Raw genomic sequence first — 23,614 nt, 5'->3', positions numbered from 1 at the left:
GCTGGGCCCAAAAGTCACTTCCCCGTCTTCAAAGGCCTCACTCTCTCCTGGACACAGAAATCACTGATCAGAAACTTTAGGAAAAACAAACGCGATTTTATTTTGGTATAAAAATAGGGATTGCTACAAAATGGGGAAGTTCAGAAAAGCAAAGGGGAGGCAAGTACAAAGATAGCAAGGTGGTCTAAATTAAAAAAATACCTCTAGCTGGAGGTGATTGGAGAGGAACTCCTAACGCATGGGGTTTGATAGGAAAAGGTCATCCAAATACTGTATATTTCTGGTTGTGATTGATAATAACCAGTCTTGGAATTACTCTATTTTAATGGATGGATGAGATGAAAACCTTTGTACTTAATGACATTCAAGATTGGAATTGACCAAGAAGGTCCAAGGCATTGAATCTCCATATCGAATGGCAGTTGACTCAATGCTATAGCAGCCAAGTTACAAGCCCCAATGCATTCACACAACAGAAGAACCATGTCTGAATCCTGCCCTAGTATTGGCAGAATGGCAGGGAACCGGAAATGCGAACCGTGATGGATCAGGTCCCAAAGCAATATTATAGTATCAGTGTAGGCCATGCAAGAGTCCCTTCCCCTTCAGCCACCGAGAATACAGAGATATATATGGCCCCCAATGTGGGACCACGGACTAAAAGCTGACTTAATTTTCTTTAAAAAAAGGCTTGATCCTTAGTCTGAATCCGGGTTCTCCTCCTTTAGCCGGAGCCGCTTCCGTTTTGCCTTTGGCAAGCTAGAGAAAGAGAAGGAAATATTATTATTATTATTATTATTGACACAAAAGCACAGTATGTCACAGCAAACGAGATCTATATGCTGGATTTCGTATCACAAAATCACAAGTCGAGCACTTCCCAAGCGCCTAGGACTGTGTGATGTATTATTATTATTATTATTATTATTATTATTATTATTAGATACATAACAAGATTAGTACACAGCAACAAGATCACTCTGCTGGCTTTTGTATACGATCACACATTGGACGCTTCCCAAATGTTTATCGGCAAATAATGCATGTAGATTCGAGTAGGGTGGCCTTTTGCAGCTAACTGGTGGTGATTTTGTCAGTGCTGATTGTTTTTAAGTACAGGTCAAGATCTTTAGGTACTGCACCCAGTGTGCCAATCACCACTGGGACCTGCTTGACTGGTTTGTGCCAGAGTCATTTCAGTTTGATCTTTAAATCCTCGTATCATGTCAACTTTTCCAGTTGTTTCTCTTCAATCCTTCTGTTGCCTGGGATTGCAACAGCAACAATCTATACTTTGTTTTTTACCATGATCGTGAGGTCAGGAATCTTGTGCTCCAAAAATGACCTTGGAGGGCCGTATCCGGCCCCCGGGCCTTAATTTGAGAACCCCTGCTCTAGAACATGGCCATAGAGCCCAAAAAAACCTACAACAACCATTATTATTATTATTATTATTATTATTATTATTATTATTATTAAAATATCCTGCTTTTCTCTCTTAAAAATAAGACCTAAAGTGGTTCACCATACTAAAAAAATATATAATTTAGCCCCCAACAACATAGAAACATTAGAACAGAATTAAAAACAAATATTTAAATCACTTTAAAAGTATAGAACAATCCTCAGCTTTTAAATTAAATTGATCTGTATTATGGGTCATGTGTGGCTCGAATAAATGAGCCAAGCTATATCATTGGCCATCTTCAAGGTGGCATTGCAGATATGACAGTTGTCTTTCCAGCCCAAACTGATCCTTGTCCTTAATTGACCAGTGGGGAGGAGCTTCATTAAGCCATGCTGAAGGAGGCGGGGCTTACTCACCGGCGAGTCTCTGGCTCCGCCTCCTCCTCCTCTCCTTGCAGCTTCTCCTCTCGAAGTTCAAGCGCTTCCAGGATTACCTTCAGCATCCGGTAGTGTTTCCGATCACGGATCTAGACCCAGAAGAGACTATTCAATTAATTTGGGGGTGGAGACACATTCAAAGCCCTCCCGACAGATGGCCACCCAGACAAAAAACTCTAGAGAAGGAGATGATGATGATTATTATTATTAGATTCGCCCAGACTCCCAAACAATCTATACTTCACTAGAGTTGGAAGGGATCCACAAAGGGCATCTAGTCCAACCCCCATCAGCTAAGCAGGCACGCACAGTCAAAGCCCTTCTAATGGATGGCCATCCAGCTTCCATTTAACAACATCCAGAGGGGTATAATCCCTACAGAAATGGAGTGCTGGTGCTGTTCAAGTGTAGGTGTTGTTATAACTGTTATAATTTGCACAATGTGTCAACTGAGTTGCATAAATTAGCACTAAAATGGATACGTTTCTAATTAAGAAAATAAAATTGTTGACATTGATGTTTGCGATGAAGAGAGGAAACTAGTCAAGAAAGGAATGTAGAACGTAAGCAGCATAAATAGGAAATGTTCAAACCTCAGTAAAGATTATTTATTTATAAATCCCAGCAACTACAACTCCCAAATGACAAAATCATAATTTTTGAGTGATGGTCGCTCCTTGTGTTGTGAGACGTTTTGTTGCCAAATTTGGTGTGATTTCGTTAATTGGTTCTTTTGTTTTTAAGGTATTCATTATGCACAGAGCATTTATATATATATACAGAAGATTACAATCAACTGTAGGAGATAAGACATAAAAAGGGGAAACGTCCAAACGTCATTTATACAATAAAGATTATATGAAACTTATATACTAGTTTCATATAGTCTTTACTCTATAAAATATTTATGATACATAATATAATACATATTATATGTATCTATATAAATAAAATGTAATGTTCGTTTGTGGGATTAACATAACTCAAAAACCACTGGACGAATTGACATCAAATTTGGACACAAGACACCTATCAGGCCAACGAGTGACCATCACTCAGAAAAACACTGAAAACCACAGCAGAAGAGACTTGAAGAGCCAAAAAACAAAAATTACATTACAACGCATGCACAAAACCACATATATACACAAACACACACATATACACAAATATATATACACACATGCACACACACATATACACATATATACACACACAAAACACAAATACACTGACTCAGCCACAGCAACGCGTGGCAGGGGATGGCTAGTAATATATATCTATATAAATAAAAATGTAATGTTCGTTTGTGGGATTAACATAACTCAAAAACCACTGGACGAATTGACACCAAATTTGGACAAAAGACACCTAACAGCCCAATGTATGTCCTTCACTGAAAAAAATTGATTTTGTCATTTGGGAGTTGTAGTTGCTGGGATTTATAGTTCACCTACAATCAAAGAACATTCTGAACCCCACCAAGGATGGAACTGAACCAAACTTGGCACACAGTTCTCCCATGACTAACAGAAAATACTGGAAGGGTTTGGTGGGCAGTATCCTTTGGTTTTGGAGTTGTAGTTCACCTACACTCAGAGATCACTGTGGACTCAAACAATGATGGATCTGGACCAAACTCTACAAGAATACTCAATATGCCCAAATGTGAACACTGGTGGAGTTTGGGGAAAATAGAATCTTGACATTTGGGAGTTGTAGTTGCTGGGATTTATAGTTCACCTACAATCAAAGAACACTCTGAACCCCACTAAAAACAGAATTGGGGGAAACTTCCCACAAAGAACCCCCATGACCAACAGAAAATATGGAAGGGCACTGAGTCCAACTCCTTTCACCAGGGCAAGAAAACATAATCAAAGCCCTCCTGACAAAGAGCCATCCAGCCGTAGATATAGATAGACATGATTCACACACAGAGATATAGTATCATAGGTTTGAAATAGACCCTTAAAGAAGGACTACGATATGTTGCATATTCTAGAGTAGGCAAACCAGACACTCTCCACATCAACACTGACAAAGAAACAACAAGATTCATACACACAGATATAGTATGAAAGATTTTTTTTTTAATAATTTTTATTAAAGTTTCTACAAGCCACACAAGGAAAGAGGGGGAACAATAACAAGAAAATAGAACAGTAGGAAAGGTAAAGATATACAAACAAAAAAAAAGAACATTAATACATAACAGACACCTAATACAAACAATATAGCTAACTACCTAAACTATTCTAAAATGACTTCCACTCCAGCCTCAGGATCTTCTCAGTATATTTCTTCTCCTTAAAGTCTATTCTCATCCCAATGTTTTTTCAGCTTTCTTCACATAATCATATAAAGGGGACCAATCTGTCCTCCTTAAAGTTTTTCCATTGTTCCTTCTCAACAAAAAAGTTAACTCATCCATATCTCTTATCTCTTTGATTTTTTTCCACCAGTCTTCAATACTTGGAACTTTATCGTTCTTCCAATCTTTGGCAAAAATCATCCTAGCCGCTGTTGTACAATAAGTAAATATTTTATCTTCGTTCTCTTCCAATTTCAAATCAGAGTCTGTGAATCCGAGGAGGTAATATTCAGGTTTCTTTTTAAATCTTTTCTTTAAAATTTTTTGCATCTCCTCATGAATAATCGACCAGAACTTAGATGTCTCTTTACATGTCCACCACATGTGGTAGAAAGTACCTACTTGCTCATTACATTTCCAGCATTTATCTGATACATTTTGATACATATGACTTAATTTACTCGGGGTCAAATACCACCTATAAAACATTTTGTACCAATTTTCTTTTAAATCCATGGCATATGTATATTTTAATTTTTTATTCCATATCATTTCCCATTCCCCAAAGTGAATGGGTCTTCTTATATTTTCGGCCCATTTAATCATACAGGTTTTTACCTGTTCAGTTTCTGTCAGCCACTGAAGCAGTTTATTATATAGTATTGTAACTGTTTTCTTTTGTGTTTTCAATATTTTATCCCATACATTCTCCTTCCAGTCAAAACCGGTTTTTTGGTCCTGTTTAAAATATTCTTTTATTTGTAGGTAATTTAACCAAGTTATATTGCCATATAAGGTCTTTAATTGTTCATATGGTTTAATCTCCATCTTCCCTTTCACTAATATATCCTTGTATCTTGGCCAAGTCCTCCATCCTAATAGTCTTCTTTGATGTGCCTCCATTGCTGAAATCCATAATGGTGTTGTTTTATAAAAAAATTCTTTGTATCTCATCCATGTCCGTAATAGGGAGGCTCGCACAAAATGGTTACCAAAATTTTTCTCCTTCGTTTCTCTGTTATACCAAACATATGCGTGCCATCCCACTCTTAGATCATAGCCTTCTAAATTTAGGCACTTTTCTTTATCTAAAGTCATCCAATCCCTAATCCAGGATAGTGCGCAGGCCTCATGATAGGTCTTCAGATCGGGGAATCCCAGTCCCCCTCTCGTTTTCTTATCTATTAAGTTTATATATTTAATTCTCGGTCTTTTTCCTTTCCATACAAATTTCAATAGATCTTTCTTCCACTTTTTAAAAAGAGTTTGATTTCTTATCACCGGTAAATTTTGAAACAAAAAAATAAGTTTTGGTAAGACATTCATTTTTATCAAAGCTATTCTGCCCAGAAGAGATAGTTTCAACCGGTCCCAATTTTGGAGGTCCTTTTGAACCTTCTTCCATACTGCTTCATAATTATTCTTCAAAAGTTGCCCATTTCTAGCTGTAATCCAGACTCCTAGATATCTAATTTTCTTCACACCTTCTATTCCCACCTGTTGTTGGATCTTTGTTTGTTTCTCCTTGTTCACATTCTTAAATAAGAGTTTAGTTTTCTTCATGTTGATTTTAAAACCTGCCACCTTTCCAAAGTCTTCTATTTTATTTATCCAACTTTGTAAATTTTTCTCTGGGTTTTCAATTGTGCCTATTAAATCATCCGCAAACGCTCGTATTTTGTATTCAAATTTACCAATTTTTGCTCCTTTAATCTTTTCATCTTCTCTAATTTTCTTCATCAGGATCTCTACAGCCATGACAAAAATCAGTGGAGAGAGTGGACAACCTTGTCGCGTGCCTTTTGTAATTTCAAATTCTTGAGTCACTTGACCATTCACTTTCACTTTAGCCTTTTGAAACTCATAAATAGCATTAATTGCATTGTTAAATTTCTCACCCATGTCCAACTCTTGTATCAAGATCTTGAAGAAATCCCAATTCAAATTGTCAAATGCTTTCTCCGCGTCTATTGACAAAAGGGCAAATTCTTTCTGATGGTTAATCTCATAATATTCCAAAAGATCTAATACGTTGCGTATATTTTCTTTCATGTGTCTATTTGGGAGAAAACCTGTTTGTTCTTCTCCAATCCATTTACTTAAAAAGGTTTTTAACCTTGTGGCCATAATGTTTGCGAACATTTTATAATCTGTATTTAACAAGGAGATCGGTCTATAATTTCTGATATCAGTCTCCGGTGAGCCTTCTTTATGTATCACAGTAATTTCTGCCTCCTTCCAGGAGTCTGGTACCTTTCGATATTTCATTGCCTCATTCGCTATAACCTTAAAAATAGGCATCAATTGCAATTTAAATGTTTTGTAAAATCCTGCCGTGAACCCATCCGGTCCCGGGGCTTTATCAGCATTCATTTTATTTATGGCTTTCTCTATTTCCTCTTCTGTTATTTCCTTATTCAATTCTTCTCTGTCTTCATCTGTTATTTTGTCTAACTTTATTTGTCCAGTATATTCCATAATGTCTTCTTTCTTTATATCCTCTTTTGTATATAGCTTTGTATAAAAAGACCTAAATTCCTCCAATATTTCTTTATCCGTCTTCAGATCTTTTTCTTTGGTACTTATTTTAGCAATATGGTTAATTTGCCTCTTTTTTCTAACCTGGTTTGCTAACCATTTACCCGGTTTATTGGCATTCTCAAAAGCTTGTTGTTTTAAAAATTTCATCTGTCTTGATTGTAATTCCAACTCTACATAATTTTTTTCTTGTTTCAGTGTCACCAGTTGTTTCTCTATTCGTTTAGATGGGTTTTTCTTTAATTCCAATTCTTTGACTGCTATTTCTGCCGACAGCTCATTTATCCTTTTGTTCCTTTCTCTATTCCTTCTTGCTCCTTGTTGAATGAAATGCCCTCTCAGAACTGCTTTCAAGGCATCCCATACCACTCGTGGCTCCGTTGCATCCAATTTATTTATTTGTAGATAGTCCTGGATTAATTTCTTGAAGTATTCTTTATCTTCTTCCGTCTTTATCAGGTTCTCATTTAATCTCCATTTTCTATGGTAATTTTTTTGATTTATAACCATTTCCAAAGGGCAGTGATCCGACAAATCTCGTGGCAAAATGTTGATCTCTTTCAATTTCGTAGAGAGGTTCCTAGTAATCCAGACCATGTCAATCCTAGACCAGGATTGATGTCTATTCGAGAAAAAGGTATAGTCCCTCTTGTCTTTGTTTTTACTTCTCCATACATCTTCCAGATCAAAGTCTTTTTGTAGATCCATAAATTTCTGAGGGAGTTTCCCTCCCTTAGGCTTCTTTTTCTTCCCACATTTGTCCATTTGAGAGTCCACGACTCCATTAAAATCTCCTGCCAGGATCAGCTCATCAAATTCTGTTTCTTTTAACTTAATATTTAGATATTCCACAAATTTTCTCTTTGGTCCATTGGGGGCATATATATTACAGACCAATATTTTGGAGTCTCCAATTGTCATTTTCACTGCTACACATCTTCCTTCTGTATCTCTAAATGCCATTTCTGAATCTATTGAGTCTTTCACATAAGTTACCACTCCTCTTTTCTTTTTCTCATATGCCGAATAATATTCTTTTCCTAATTTTTTATTCGGAAGATGCGCCACATGTTTATCACAGATATGTGTTTCCTGTAACATTATTACATCAAAATTCTGTTTCTTCAAAGTCCTCCACACTCTCCTTCGCTTCTGGGGGGAGTTCATACCATTGATGTTGTTTGAAAAGCATTTTATTTGCCTCTCCATCATTTTATTCATTCTTATCTAGTCCCAATCCTGTGTCGCCAAAAGCCAATTCCGCTGTAGCAGTTACCGGTTGTTCCGAGCTCGGACCTCCTTTTTCTTCCTTTTTCCGTGGTGTCATTCTCTGTGGTTTCGGTTCTTTTCCAAGAAAACCATAATCTTTTGGTGATTTATATCTTGCCTTTTTTGCCTTTACTCCTTTCCTTGGTGTAGATAGTCTTCTTTCTTCTCCTTCCTCTATCTCTACTTCTTGTTCTTCTCCTTCTTCTCCTGATTCTTCTTCTTCTTCTCCATGTTTTTCATCTCCTTCCTTCTGTTTCATAAGTTTTTCGTAGAAAATCTTGGCCTTGTGTTCAGTTGTCAACCAATATCTTTCTTCATTATATGTCACCATTATCCCTTCTTTTCTTTCCCACCTAAATCTTATCATTCTTTTCTTCAATTCTTCTGTTAAGAAAAAATATTTTCTTCTTCTTGCTAAGGTCGCCTGTGGAAATTCCTTCAGTACCGCGATTTTCTTTCCTTTATAGAAGATTGGTTTTTTGTTATTATTATAAAGCACATCATCTCGTACCTTCTTTCTTGTGAACTTTACTATCACGTCCCTATCTGTCTTATTTCTTCTGGAATAAAATGATGAAATCCTATAAACCTGGTCGACCTCCTGTTCTAATTCATCTCCCTCACACTCCAGACAGTCTGCCAGAATTTTGATTATCAATAATCTTATGTCTTCTTTGTCATCTTCCATTATATTTCTGAGTCTCAGTTGGAAATCCATTTGCATTTGCAGCAATCTTTCTTGTTCTAATTCCATTCTTTCTCTTTGTCTATCCAGTCCTTTTATTTTCTGTGTCATCTCTGTTTGCGTTCCCTCCATTTTCTCTTTAGAGGCTTTCAATTCTTTCACTTCTCCATCTAACTGTGTTATTTCTTTTCTTATCTGTCCGAATTCCTCTTTTATTTCTGTTTTCATTACTTTAAATTCTTCTGTCATTTTTGTAATTATTTCTTCTTGTTTCTTATAAAATTCTTCATGTTTAGTCTTCACTTCCTCCTTCAGTTCTACTTTCAACGCGTCTTGTTTTTCTGATATCTTTTTAATCTCCTTTAAAATATTATCCATTTTTGGGTTTATATCCAATGATCCTCTTCGTGACTCTGGTTTACTTGGAGTTGTCATTTCCAATTTGCTTCTTATTTTCAAAAGGTTTACTTCTTATTTTCCAAAAATCTCTTCTCTAAAGATATCTATTATCCAATTATCTTATTTCAAATCCAAGACAATTAAGTAATTGATTAATTCCTTAGTCAATAAAGATCTCTATTAATTTCAAATTTCTTATAAATCTTCGATTCAATTATTTACAACTTGTTAAGCTAATTCATTTACTCATAATGTATTCTCCCACTAAAATTTAAAATATACACCTTAATATACTAATATCAGACAGTCTCTTATTAGCTCAAATATTATTATCAGTTGATTTAATTAGTTTAATATATTTAGATTTGATTTTAATTTTTCCCCCTTTATTTAATAATAGAGGGAAAAAGAATATATATTTAATAGAATGGCACTATTTTATGTAAAATCGATTTCTTATAATAATATAGTAACTTCGCTTCAATTTATCAATTTGTCATAAGAGATATATATTTTCAAATAAAGAATATTATTTTCTTCTTCTTTTCCTCCACTTGGGGGCACCAAAAATCAAATTAGTCTTTTAGTCTTTTACTTATCCACTTCTCTGCTCCTCCAATGTTCATTTATCGTCCACTTCTCCTCCTCCTCGTTATAATGGTTTTCGTCTACTTCTCTTCCTTGTCCGATGTCATCTTCTTCTCTTCCTGGTCCGTCGTCGTCTTCTTCTCTTCCTGGTCCGTCGTCGTCTTCTTCTCTTCCTTGTCCGTCGTCGTCTTCTTCTCGTCCTCGTATCTCCTCTCCGTTGCTTCTATTGTAGTTATTGTCTTACTCCTCCGCTCCTCCGGGTCTCAGTATCTCCAAATACACCAATTCCTTCTCTGCCGATCTATAGCGTCTTTTCTCTATGGTCCAAGATGGCGCCGTCCCTCCTTCCGCTCCGTCACTTCCTCCCTGCGTTCCTTTCCGGCCCCTCTTGGTTTCCTCTTGTTTCTTAGTCCTCCACTGTCTCCGGCCTTCCAATTATGTCACTTCCTTTATTTCATCCAACTAGGTTGTTTATGAAGAAGGCTGGGGTAGACTCAACAATAATGGCGCCAAGGTCGGTGTTTGTTTACCTTTATTTCTTCCACCTCAGATGAAATTATGTGAGGAGTTCTTCGTCCTCCTTCCTTCTCTTATATTAAATTATCATATAGATATACAAAATTAATTCCCTTAGATCTGCTTTTTCATTTAATTTATCCAGATTTTGCCAAATTTCCTCTTGTTCAATTTGTTCCAATTTGTTCCAATTTATCCAAATTATTAATTCACCTGAATATAATTTATGCTTCCTTGAATCTCTTTTATTTTCTATTTCTTTATTCTTTATTCTTATTGTTTATTACTTCTCCAGCCTTCCTTGCCTTCCTCTTCCCTCCGTTTCTCCCTTTTGTCAATTGTTATCAATTTGGGAACTCTCTCCCATTACCTGGGGGTGAAGTCTTTCTTTTTTCTTCCCCTTCACTGGGGATTTCTTCAATCTTCCTTTCTTCTGTTGGAGTGGATTGGCGGCGGTGAGACAAGCCTTGCGGCTTGATCCTTGCGGGGTGGTTCGCTTCCCCTTCGCGCTCGGACCCTCTCGACCTCCCCTCCTTGAGGGGGGAGAGATCTTTGGGGTCTCAAGCCTCCTTGGGGTTTGCGACACCTTTGCACTCAATCCGGCAAAGGGGGGAGCTTTTTAGCTCTACCAAACCACCACAACGCCGGTCCTCGTCGGGAGCTCTCTCTCGGCGAGGCTATCCCGTCGCCATGTCCACCGGAAGTCTAGTAGTAGTATGAAAGATTTGAAATGGACTCCTAAAGAAGGACAATTATATGTTGCATATTCCAGAGTAGGCAAACCAGACACTCTCCACATCAACACTGGCAAAGAAACAGCAAGAAATACTGTTTACCCACAAGCATAAAGACATTACATATATTAGAAACCAACACTTTCTCATTACTTTATTTTCCGTATCACTCGACAGGGCCACAGCAACGTGTGGCAGGGGACAGCTAGTATATATAATACATATATATTGCATGGAACTCTTGGTTCGACCTCTGTTTTGCTAGTAAAAACAAACTACTGTGTCGCGAAAGGTTGCATGTCTCAAATGTGGAAAGTTTGGAAAGCTCTGGTATAGATGCACCCCAAAGCATTTCATCCAACAGAGCCCCCCAAAAGGGCCACTCACCTGGAGGATATAGGGTCCACTTTCGGACTCGTTGTTGGAAGACCCTGCAGCGGACCTCTTGGCGTTTTCGGAAGAGCTGCTCCGAGGAGGAGCTGGAACAACAACTGAAATAAAAACAAGGAGACAGACATTAATAAAGTCTGATATTTGGGGACATGTTTTCCTCTATTGTTTAGAACAGGCATTTGCAGACTTGGCCCCTCCGGGTGTTTTGGACTCCAACTCCCACCATTCCTAACAGCCTCAGGCCCTTTCCTTTTCCCCCTCAGCCGCTTAAGCGGCTGAGGGGGAAAAGGAAAGGGCCTGAGGCTGTTAGGAATGGTGGGAGTTGGAGTCCAAAACACCTGGAGGAGCCACGTCTGCAAAATGTTTGGTGTAGATGCACCCAATGCTTCCCCATCCACCCAACTTCCCCAAAATCCCATGTCCCCTATTTACCCTTCTTAGATTTCATTTTAGGGGCTGTAGCTTTCTCCGCGTTCTCTTCCTCCGACTTCCTGTCTCTTCCGGGACAAGCGCAAACCCGGACTTCAAAGCAGCGGCGTCCGAGGAGGTCACCTCTGCAAAAGACGGAGGCAGGAAAAAGGAAGAGCTGCAGTTTTACAAAACCCTGAAGCCTTTCCCTATAAAATTACAACTTCCAGGATTCCATAGCTTTGAGCCACAGCAGTTAAAGTGGTCTCAAACTGTGTTAATCCTTCAAAATGTAGACGGAGCCTTAGAAAGGTATGGGAAGTCAAAGGACTCCCGGGAAGGGAAGCCACTCACTGCAGAGTCTCCAAAGTGATGATGGCCAAAATGGCACGCCGGTTCATGCCTCCCATGCAAGAGCTGTTGCACATAAAATTTAACAACAGCGTAGTGCTGTCGGCACCCACCTAGAAAGGAATGGAGAGACAACAGCACCGTTACCCGAAATTGACAACACTATGGAACATGATTTTTTGTTCCTAGGATCTAAATGCAATGTCTTAATTGGTTCTATCATAAAAACATGAAGCCCCAGTGGCACAGTGGGTAAAACAGTTTTGTACCGGCATACTGTGTGTTATGCTGACTGTCCGTCTTCCTATTGCGCAATATGAATAAACCCGTTCTTGCCAATCTAACTGTTTGGACTCTTGTTTCGGATCCATAGTGGACTGGTAAGGACCTGGTTGGTAATAGTGTGGGGGCGGCACACCATCCTCCTACAGTTCCTAGACACTTGGGAAGTGCCCGACGTGTGATCCAATTCAACAGCCAGCAGAGTATCTGCTGTTGACTCATCTTGTTGCATTTCAAATAATAATAATAATAAACTTTATTTATACCCCACCACCATCTCCCCAAAAAGGAGCCCTCAGTGGTGCAGTGGGTTAAACCCCTGTGCCGGCAGGATTGAAGACCGACAGGTCGCAGGTTCGAATCTGGGGAGAGGCAGATGAGCTCCCTCTGTCAGCTCCAGCTCCTCATTCGGGGACATGAGAGAAGCCTCCCACAAGGATGATAAAACATCAAATCATCCGGGCGTCCCCTGGGCAACGTCCTTGCAGACAGCCAATTCTCTTACACCAGAAGCGACTTGCAGTTTCTCAAGTCGCTCCTGACACGACAAAAAAAAATCATAAAAGCATGGGGAAAGTTTATTAAACTGCAAAAACTTTGTGGGAGGGATATCCTGTAGCACATTTTGATCAAATTTTACAATAAATACCTCAACCAATTCAAATCACAACAACAAAGTTCCTCGAGGAGAACAACTATTGGGAACACCATGAATTTCCAAAGCCTTTTGGAAGTGTGACCCTTTTGCAGATTACTGTATATACTCGAGTATAAGCCTAGTTTTTCAGCCCCCTTTTTAGGCTGAAAAAGCTGCCCTCGGCTTATACTCGAATCAAAGTTATTTATTATTTTACTCTCTTATTACTATTATTTTTATTACATTTATTATTTTCCTCTATTATTGGTATTATTACATTTGCATTATTTTACCCTATTATTATTTTATTACATTTATTTTACTCTATTTATTATTATTACTATTACATTTATTACTTTACTTTACTATTATTGTTATTATTTATTATTTTCCTCTATTATTGGTATTATTACATTTGCATTATTTTACTCTATTATTATTTTATTACATTTATTTTACTCTATTTATTATTACTATTGCATTTATTATTTTACTTTAGTATTATTATTATGTATTATTTTCCTCTATTATTGGTATTATTACATTTGCTTTATTTTACTCTATTATTATTTTATTACATTTATTTTATTCTATTTATTATTATTACTATTACATTTGTTATTTTACTTTAGTATTATTGTTATTACATTTATTATTTTCCTCTATTATTGGCATTATTACATTTGCATTATTTTACTCTATTATTATTTTATTACATTTCTTTTACTCTATTTATTATTATTACTATTACATTTATTATTTTACTTTAGTATTATTGTTATTACATTTATTATTTTCCTCTATTATTGGTATTATTACATTTGCATTATTTTACCCTATTATTATTTTATTACATTTATTTTACTCTATTTATTATTATTACTATTACATTTATTACTTTACTTTACTATTATTGTTATTACATTTATTATTTTCCTCTATTATTGGTATTATTACATTTGCATTATTTTACTCTATTATTATTTTATTACATTCATTTAACTGTTTATTATTATTATTATTACATTTATTATTTTACTGTATTGTTGTTAGTACATTTATTATTTTACTTTCTTTCTTATTATTGGAAGGATACGTAAGCACATTGACACTGAAAAAGGTTATAATAATGGTTTAATCAAAGTTGGTCAGTCTTATTTTAAATTACAATTTTATGTAAACATTGAAAAACATTTAACCTACTGTTTCCTCAATTAATGTAATTTTATTGGCATCTATATTTATTTTGTATTACCAATAGTTGCTGCATTTCCCACCCTCGACTTATATTCGAGTCAATAAGTTTTCCCATTTTTTGGTGGTAAAATTAGCTGCCTCGGTTTATATTCGGGCCGGCTTATACTCGAGTATATACGGTAATTGGTATTCACACTATTTGGAATAATCATAACCTTTTGGAAAGCATGACCTTGTTAAAGATCGTAACCCTTCGTAAAGTATGGTCTTCCTGAGAAGAGTTGAAAACCCACTTGAGTTAGTTTTCTCCTTAGTGGTAAATATCCATTTGTATTCACACAAGGCAATTTAGGCTTCTCGGCTGTTAGACTGATATACCTGGTTATCTCTTTGAACTGTTAGGAACCAAGATGATGCCAATGCACAAAATACATAGTAGATCTTTTTATTTTTATTTGATGTCATCGTATGTTTTGTATTTGTAAGCCTGTCAGAGTCAGTGGGCCAAAGCTAATGCCGTCCTGAGGAGAGTGAGTAGGCTAAAGCCTGTTAAGAGTCAGTGGGCCAAAGCTAGTGTCATCCTGAGGAGCGTGGGTAGGCCAAAGCCTGTTAAGAGTCAGTGGGCCAAAGCTCAGTGTCGTCCTGAGGAGAGTGAGTAGGCCGAAGCCTGTTAAGAGTCAGTGGGCCAAAACTAGTGTTGTCCTGTGGAGAGTGAGTAGGCCGAAGCCTGTCAGAGTCAGTGGGCCAAAGCTAGTGTCATCCTGAGGAGAGTGAGTAGGCCAAAGCCTGTTAAGAGTCAATAGGCCGAAGTTAGTGTCGTCTTGAGGAGAGTGAGTAGCCCGAAGCCTGTTAAGAGTCAATGGGCCAAAGCTTGTGTTGTCTTGAGGAGAGTGAGTAGGCCGAAGCCTGTTAAGAGTCAGTGTGCCGAAGCTAGTGTTGTCTTGAGGAGAGTGAGTAGGCCAAAGCCTGTTAAGAGTCAATGGGCTGAAGTTAGTGTTGTCTTGAGGAGAGTGAGTAGGCCGAAGCCTGTTAGAGTCAGTGGGCCGAAGCTACTGTCATCCTGAGGAGAGTGAGTAGGCCGAAGCCTGTTAACAGTCAGTGGACCAAAGCTAGTGTCATCCTGAGGAGAGTGAGTAGGCCGAAGCCTGTTTAGAGTCAGTGGGCCAAAGCTAGTGTCGTCCTGAGGAGAGTGAGGAGGTCGAAGCCTATTAAGAGTCAGTGGGCCAAAGTTAGTGTTGTCCTATGGAGCGTGGGTAGGCCGAAGCCTATTAAGAGTCAGTGGGCCAAAGCTAGTGTCGTCCTGAGGAGAGTGAGGAGGTCGAAGCCTATGAAGAGTCAGTGGGCCAAAGTTAGTGTTGTCCTATGGAGCGTGGGTAGGCCGAAGCCTATTAAGAGTCAGTGGGTCAAAGCTAGTGTCGTCCTGAGGAGAGTGAGGTCGAAGCCTATTAAGAGTCAGTGGGCCAAAGCTAGTGTCGTCCTGAGGAGAGTGAGTAGGCCAAAGCCTGTTAAGAGTCAATAGGCCGAAGTTAGTGTCGTCTTGAGGAGAGTGAGTAGCCCGAAGCCTGTTAAGAGTCAATGGGCCAAAGCTTGTGTTGTCTTGAGGAGAGTGAGTAGGCCGAAGCCTGTTAAGAGTCAGTGTGCCGAAGCTAGTGTTGTCTTGAGGAGAGTGAGTAGGCCAAAGCCTGTTAAGAGTCAATGGGCCGAAGTTAGTGTTGTCTTGAGGAGAGTGAGTAGGCCGAAGCCTGTTAGAGTCAGTGGGCCGAAGCTACTGTCATCCTGAGGAGAGTGAGTAGGCCGAAGCCTGTTAACAGTCAGTGGACCAAAGCTAGTGTCATCCTGAGGAGAGTGAGTAGGCCGAAGCCTGTTTAGAGTCAGTGGGCCAAAGCTAGTGTCGTCCTGAGGAGAGTGAGGAGGTCGAAGCCTATTAAGAGTCAGTGGGCCAAAGTTAGTGTTGTCCTATGGAGCGTGGGTAGGCCGAAGCCTATTAAGAGTCAGTGGGCCAAAGCTAGTGTCGTCCTGAGGAGAGTGAGGTCGAAGCCTATTAAGAGTCAGTGGGCCAAAGTTAGTGTTGTCCTATGGAGCGTGGGTAGGCCGAAGCCTATTAAGAGTCAGTGGGCCAAAGCTAGTGTCGTCCTGAGGAGAGTGAGGTCGAAGCCTATTAAGAGTCAGTGGGCCAAAGCTAGTGTCGTCCTAAAGAGAGTGAGTAGACCGAAGCCTATTAAGAGTCAGTGGGCCAAAGCTAGTGTTGTCCTAAGGAGCGTGGGTAGGCCGAAGCCTGTTAAGAGTCAGTGGGCCAAAGTTAGTGTTGTCCTGAGGAAAGTGAGTAGGCCGAAGCTAGTGTTGTACTAAGGAGAGTGAGTAGGCCAAAGCCTGTTAGAGTCAGTGGGAGAAAGCTAGTATCGTCCTGAGAAGTATGAGGTAAATCTCAGTGTGAGAGAAGCCTCATGTGAGAAAACTCCAGCGTGAAAGCTACTATGTGCTTGTTCATTTGTGTTATGGAAGCCTAGCTCTTGTTAATAGTGCAACCATATTATTTTACTACAAAGGTACGCCTCCTATGGAAGAGATAATATTGAACTGTGTGTTTTCGCTCTTTTTGTCACTTTGGGCTACTGGTGCTGGGTCACGCTGCTTTGCTGTACATTTATGAAGAGGGTCTTTTGTTAAGAAGCCCACCACTTGCCCAACAACTTGTTCATATTTAACGGCAAAAACCCGTAACATTTGTTCCATCCTTGGCAGGCCCCTCTCTCCCCGACCAATCCCCGATAACCTGTGCTTTTTCATACGGCACGACGACACTGTGCCGCTTGGTGTTCGGGTCGTCAATATATTGGGCCAGCTGATTAGCCTCCACCCTGATGAGGTGCTGCGGTGGAGCGTTGCCTGCCGGGAGACACAAACCAGGGAGGAGAGAGAAAAGTCAGGCACGTGGGGTCACGTCTGGAAATAATAGTTCTTCCAGTAGTGAACTTCCCTTCCTAGGAGACAATTCCTGGCTCAAGACAATTCCTGGGGATGCCTGGCTCGAGAGCAGTACGTGTGAAAGAGATCTTGGAGTCCTCGTGGACAACAAGTTAAACATGAGCCAACAATGTGATGTGGCAGCAAAAAAAGCCAATGAGATTGTGGCATGTATCAATAGGAGCATAGTGTCTAGGTCCAGGGAAGTCATGCTCCCCATGCTCTATTCCGCCTTGGTTAGACCACTTTACCTGGAATATTGTGTCCAATTCTGGGCACCACAATTCAAGAGAGATATTGACAAGCTGGAATGTGTCCAGAGAAGGGTGACTAAAATGATCAAGGGTCTGGAGAACAAGCCCTATGAGGAGCGCCTTAAGGAGCTGGGCATGTTTAGCCTGAAGAAGAGAAGGCTGAGAGGAGATATGATAGCCATGTATAAATATGTGAGAGGAAGCCACAGGGGGGAGGGAGCAAGCTTGTTTTCTGCTTCCCTGGAGACTAGGACGCAATGGAGGAATGGCTTCAAACTACAAGAGAGGAGATTCCATCTGAACATGAGGAAGAACTTCCTGACTGTGAGAGCCGTTCAGCGGTGGAACTCTCTGCCCCGGAGTGTGGTGGAGGCTCCTTCTTTGGAAGCTTTTAAACAGAGGCTGGATGGCCTTCTGTCAGGGGTGATTTGAATGCAATATTCCTGCTTCTTGGCAGAATGGGGTTTGACTGGATGGCCCATGAGGTCTCTTCCAACTCTAGGATTCTATGATTCTATGATCTCTCTGTCCATCCATTCTTCCCTATATTTATCTTTATCGTTATGTCTATCTCTATCTATCTATCTATCTATCTATCTATCTATCTATCTATCTATCTATCTATCTATCTATCATTTATTTAAAACATTTATGTTCTGCCCTTCTCACCCCGAAGGGGACTCAGGGCAGAGCGCAGCATATACATGGCAAACATTCAATGCCGGGACACAAATTCACATACCCATACATAAACATTTATCGAAATATTAAAATACACCATTTAAAACCGTCCTAATCATCCACGTCAAATCTAATTGGCCTGGTAATCTTTCCTATTGCCGCTTTATTGCCCTGTCCCAAAAGCTTGGTCCCACAGCCAAGTTTTGACCATCCTTCTAAAAGGACAGGAGGGAGGGGGGCGACCTGATCTCACCAGGAAGGGAATTCCATAGCCGGGGAGCAATCACCAAGAAGACCCTGTGACAATGGTGGGATGGAAAGCAGGGCTTCCCCGGAGGATCTTAATCTCCACGATGTTATATAGGGGGAGATGCGTTCAGACAGGTAATTTGGGCGGGGCCGTTTAGGGCTTTATAGGCCAAAGTCAGCACTTTGAATTGTGCCCAGTAGCAAACTGGTAGCAGTGGAGCTGGCGTAACATGGGAGTTGTGTGCTCCCTGTATGCCGCCCCAGTTATTAACCTGGCTGCCTCTCGTTGGACTATTTGAAGCTTCTGAGCAGTCTTCATCTATCTATCATCCCTCCCTATTGCTGGATTTACAGATCCTTCCCTATCTCTGTTTATATCTACCTATCCATCCATCCTTCCCTATTTCTGTCCATCCATCCATCCACTTACCCATCCTTCCCTGTATCTATTTTTATCCCTCTATCCATCCATTCTTTCCTATCTTTACATTTATGTGTGTCTGTCTGTCTCATCCCTCCCTAGTACTGGATTTATCATTCCTTCCCTATCTCTCTATCCATCCATCCATCCATCCATCCATCCATCCATCCATCCTTCTCTGTTTCTATCCATCCATCCATCCTTCCCTGTATCTATTTCGATCTCTCTATCAATCCATTCTTTTACAGATCCTTCCCTATCTCTCCATCCATTCTTCTCCGTCTCTGTCTATCCACCCATCTATCCTTCCCTGTATCTATTTCGATCTCTCTATCAATCCATTCTTTTCTATCTTTACACCTCTCTCTCTCTCTCCCATCCCTCCCTAGTGCTGGATTTACAGATCCTTCTCTCCATCCATTCTTTTCTATCTTTACACCTATGTCTCTCTCTCTCTCATCCCTCCCTAGTGCTGGATTTACAGATCCTTCCCTATCTGCCAATCTTTCTACCCATCCATTCATCCATCCATCCCTCCTTCCCTGTATCTATTTCTATCTCTCTATCCATGCATTCTTTTCTATCTTTACACCTATGTCTCTCTCTCTCTCATCCCTCCCTAGTGCTGGATTTACAGATCCTTCCCTATCTGCCAATCTTTCTACCCATCCATTCATCCATCCATCCCTCCTTCCCTGTATCTATTTCTATCTCTCTATCCATGCATTCTTTTCTATCTTTACACCTATGTCTCTCTCTCTCTCATCCCTCCCTAGTGCTGGATTTACAGATCCTTCCCTATCTCTCTATCCATCCATCCATCCTTCTCTCTCTCTATCCACCCATCCCTCCTTCCCTGTATCTATTTCTATCTCTCTATCCATCCATTCTTTTCTATCTTTACACCTATGTCTCTCTCTCTCTCATCCCTCCCTAGTGCTGGATTTACAGATCCTTCCCTATCTCTCTATCCATCCATCCTTCTCTCTCTCTATCTATCCACCCATCCCTCCTTCCCTGTATCTATTTCTATCTCTTTATCCATCCATTCTTTTCTATCTTTACACCTATGTCTCTCTCTCTCTCATCCCTCCCTAGTGCTGGATTTACAGATCCTTCCCTATCTCTCCATCCATCCTTCTCCGTCTCTGTCTATCCACCCATCCATCCTTCCCTGTATCTATTTCGATCTCTCTATCAATCCATTCTTTTCTATCTTTACACCCCTCTCTCTCTCTCTCTCCCATCCCTCCCTAGTGCTGGATTTACAGATCCTTCTCTCCATCCATTCTTTTCTATCTTTACACCTATGTCTCTCTCTCTCTCATCCCTCCCTAGTGCTGGATTTACAGATCCTTCCCTATCTGCCAATCTTTCTACCCATCCATTCATCCATCCATCCCTCCTTCCCTGTATCTATTTCTATCTCTCTATCCATGCATTCTTTTCTATCTTTACACCTATGTCTCTCTCTCTCTCATCCCTCCCTAGTGCTGGATTTACAGATCCTTCCCTATCTCCCAATCTTTCTACCCATCCATCCATTCATCCATCCATCCCTCCTTCCCTGTATCTATTTCTATCTCTCTATCCATGCATTCTTTTCTATCTTTACACCTATGTCTCTCTCTCTCTCTCTCATCCCTCCCTAGTGCTGGATTTACAGATCCTTCCCTATCTCTCTATCCATCCATCCTTCTCTCTCTCTATCTATCCACCCATCCCTCCTTCCCTGTATCTATTTCTATCTCTTTATCCATCCATTCTTTTCTATCTTTACACCTATGTCTCTCTCTCTCTCATCCCTCCCTAGTGCTGGATTTACAGATCCTTCCCTATCTCTCCATCCATCCTTCTCCGTCTCTGTCTATCCACCCATCCATCCTTCCCTGTATCTATTTCGATCTCTCTATCAATCCATTCTTTTCTATCTTTACACCCCTCTCTCTCTCTCTCTCCCATCCCTCCCTAGTGCTGGATTTACAGATCCTTCTCTCCATCCATTCTTTTCTATCTTTACACCTATGTCTCTCTCTCTCTCATCCCTCCCTAGTGCTGGATTTACAGATCCTTCCCTATCTGCCAATCTTTCTACCCATCCATTCATCCATCCATCCCTCCTTCCCTGTATCTATTTCTATCTCTCTATCCATGCATTCTTTTCTATCTTTACACCTATGTCTCTCTCTCTCTCATCCCTCCCTAGTGCTGGATTTACAGATCCTTCCCTATCTCCCAATCTTTCTACCCATCCATCCATTCATCCATCCATCCCTCCTTCCCTGTATCTATTTCTATCTCTCTATCCATGCATTCTTTTCTATCTTTACACCTATGTCTCTCTCTCTCTCATCCCTCCCTAGTGCTGGATTTACAGATCCTTCCCTATCTCCCAATCTTTCTACCCATCCATCCATTCATCCATCCATCCCTCCTTCCCTGTATCTATTTCTATCTCTCTATCCATGCATTCTTTTCTATCTTTACACCTATGTCTCTCTCTCTCTCTCTCATCCCTCCCTAGTGCTGGATTTACAGATCCTTCCCTATCTCTCTATCCATCCATCCTTCTCCATCTCTATCTATCCACCCATCCCTCCTTCCCTGTATCTATTTCTATCTCTCTATCCATGCATTCTTTTCTATCTTTACACCTATGTCTCTCTCTCTCTCATCCCTCCCTAGTGCTGGATTTACAGATCCTTCCCTATCTCCCAATCTTTCTACCCATCCATCCATTCATCCATCCATCCCTCCTTCCCTGTATCTATTTCTATCTCTCTATCCATGCATTCTTTTCTATCTTTACACCTATGTCTCTCTCTCTCTCTCTCATCCCTCCCTAGTGCTGGATTTACAGATCCTTCCCTATCTCTCTATCCATCCATCCTTCTCCATCTCTATCTATCCACCCATCCCTCCTTCCCTGTATCTATTTCTATCTCTCTATCCATGCATTCTTTTCTATCTTTACACCTATGTCTCTCTCTCTCTCATCCCTCCCTAGTGCTGGATTTACAGATCCTTCCCTATCTGCCAATCTTTCTACCCATCCATTCATCCATCCATCCCTCCTTCCCTGTATCTATTTCTATCTCTCTATCCATGCATTCTTTTCTATCTTTACACCTATGTCTCTCTCTCTCTCATCCCTCCCTAGTGCTGGATTTACAGATCCTTCCCTATCTCCCAATCTTTCTACCCATCCATCCATTCATCCATCCATCCCTCCTTCCCTGTATCTATTTCTATCTCTCTATCCATGCATTCTTTTCTATCTTTACACCTATGTCTCTCTCTCTCTCTCTCATCCCTCCCTAGTGCTGGATTTACAGATCCTTCCCTATCTCTCTATCCATCCATCCTTCTCCATCTCTATCTATCCACCCATCCCTCCTTCCCTGTATCTATTTCTATCTCTCTATCCATGCATTCTTTTCTATCTTTACACCTATGTCTCTCTCTCTCTCATCCCTCCCTAGTGCTGGATTTACAGATCCTTCCCTATCTGCCAATCTTTCTACCCATCCATTCATCCATCCATCCCTCCTTCCCTGTATCTATTTCTATCTCTCTATCCATGCATTCTTTTCTATCTTTACACCTATGTCTCTCTCTCTCTCATCCCTCCCTAGTGCTGGATTTACAGATCCTTCCCTATCTCCCAATCTTTCTACCCATCCATCCATTCATCCATCCATCCCTCCTTCCCTGTATCTATTTCTATCTCTCTATCCATGCATTCTTTTCTATCTTTACACCTATGTCTCTCTCTCTCTCTCTCATCCCTCCCTAGTGCTGGATTTACAGATCCTTCCCTATCTCTCTATCCATCCATCCTTCTCTCTCTCTATCTATCCACCCATCCCTCCTTCCCTGTATCTATTTCTATCTCTTTATCCATCCATTCTTTTCTATCTTTACACCTATGTCTCTCTCTCTCTCATCCCTCCCTAGTGCTGGATTTACAGATCCTTCCCTATCTCTCCATCCATCCTTCTCCGTCTCTGTCTATCCACCCATCCATCCTTCCCTGTATCTATTTCGATCTCTCTATCAATCCATTCTTTTCTATCTTTACACCCCTCTCTCTCTCTCTCTCCCATCCCTCCCTAGTGCTGGATTTACAGATCCTTCTCTCCATCCATTCTTTTCTATCTTTACACCTATGTCTCTCTCTCTCTCATCCCTCCCTAGTGCTGGATTTACAGATCCTTCCCTATCTGCCAATCTTTCTACCCATCCATTCATCCATCCATCCCTCCTTCCCTGTATCTATTTCTATCTCTCTATCCATGCATTCTTTTCTATCTTTACACCTATGTCTCTCTCTCTCTCATCCCTCCCTAGTGCTGGATTTACAGATCCTTCCCTATCTCCCAATCTTTCTACCCATCCATCCATTCATCCATCCATCCCTCCTTCCCTGTATCTATTTCTATCTCTCTATCCATGCATTCTTTTCTATCTTTACACCTATGTCTCTCTCTCTCTCTCTCTCTCATCCCTCCCTAGTGCTGGATTTACAGATCCTTCCCTATCTCTCTATCCATCCATCCTTCTCCATCTCTATCTATCCACCCATCCCTCCTTCCCTGTATCTATTTCTATCTCTCTATCCATGCATTCTTTTCTATCTTTACACCTATGTCTCTCTCTCTCTCATCCCTCCCTAGTGCTGGATTTACAGATCCTTCCCTATCTCCCAATCTTTCTACCCATCCATCCATTCATCCATCCATCCCTCCTTCCCTGTATCTATTTCTATCTCTCTATCCATGCATTCTTTTCTATCTTTACACCTATGTCTCTCTCTCTCTCTCTCATCCCTCCCTAGTGCTGGATTTACAGATCCTTCCCTATCTCTCTATCCATCCATCCTTCTCCAT

The 23,614-nt window shown here is 40.3% G+C and overlaps 1 protein-coding gene across 1 annotated transcript in view; it reads right to left on the bottom strand.

Annotated features, from left to right (window-relative positions):
• Positions 1-324: 324 nt before the first annotated feature.
• TP53 (tumor protein p53) overlaps positions 325-23,614 on the bottom strand; it is a 43,399-nt gene continuing 20,109 nt past the window's right edge. Inside the window, exons 5-10 of the mRNA XM_067469700.1 lie at positions 16,930-17,042; positions 12,044-12,153; positions 11,714-11,835; positions 11,276-11,379; positions 1,825-1,934; positions 325-759 (exon numbers count right to left, since the gene is read on the bottom strand). Of these exons, the coding sequence (XP_067325801.1) occupies positions 699-759; positions 1,825-1,934; positions 11,276-11,379; positions 11,714-11,835; positions 12,044-12,153; positions 16,930-17,042 (620 nt within the window). The 3' untranslated portion in view covers positions 325-698. The remainder of the gene's footprint in view (positions 760-1,824; positions 1,935-11,275; positions 11,380-11,713; positions 11,836-12,043; positions 12,154-16,929; positions 17,043-23,614) is intronic.

Source organism: Anolis sagrei, chromosome 6 (assembly GCF_037176765.1).
Source record: "Anolis sagrei isolate rAnoSag1 chromosome 6, rAnoSag1.mat, whole genome shotgun sequence".
NCBI lineage: Eukaryota > Metazoa > Chordata > Lepidosauria > Squamata > Dactyloidae > Anolis > Anolis sagrei.
Note: the sequence above shows the minus strand (reverse complement) of the source record. Positions and strands in the feature narration are given on the sequence as shown.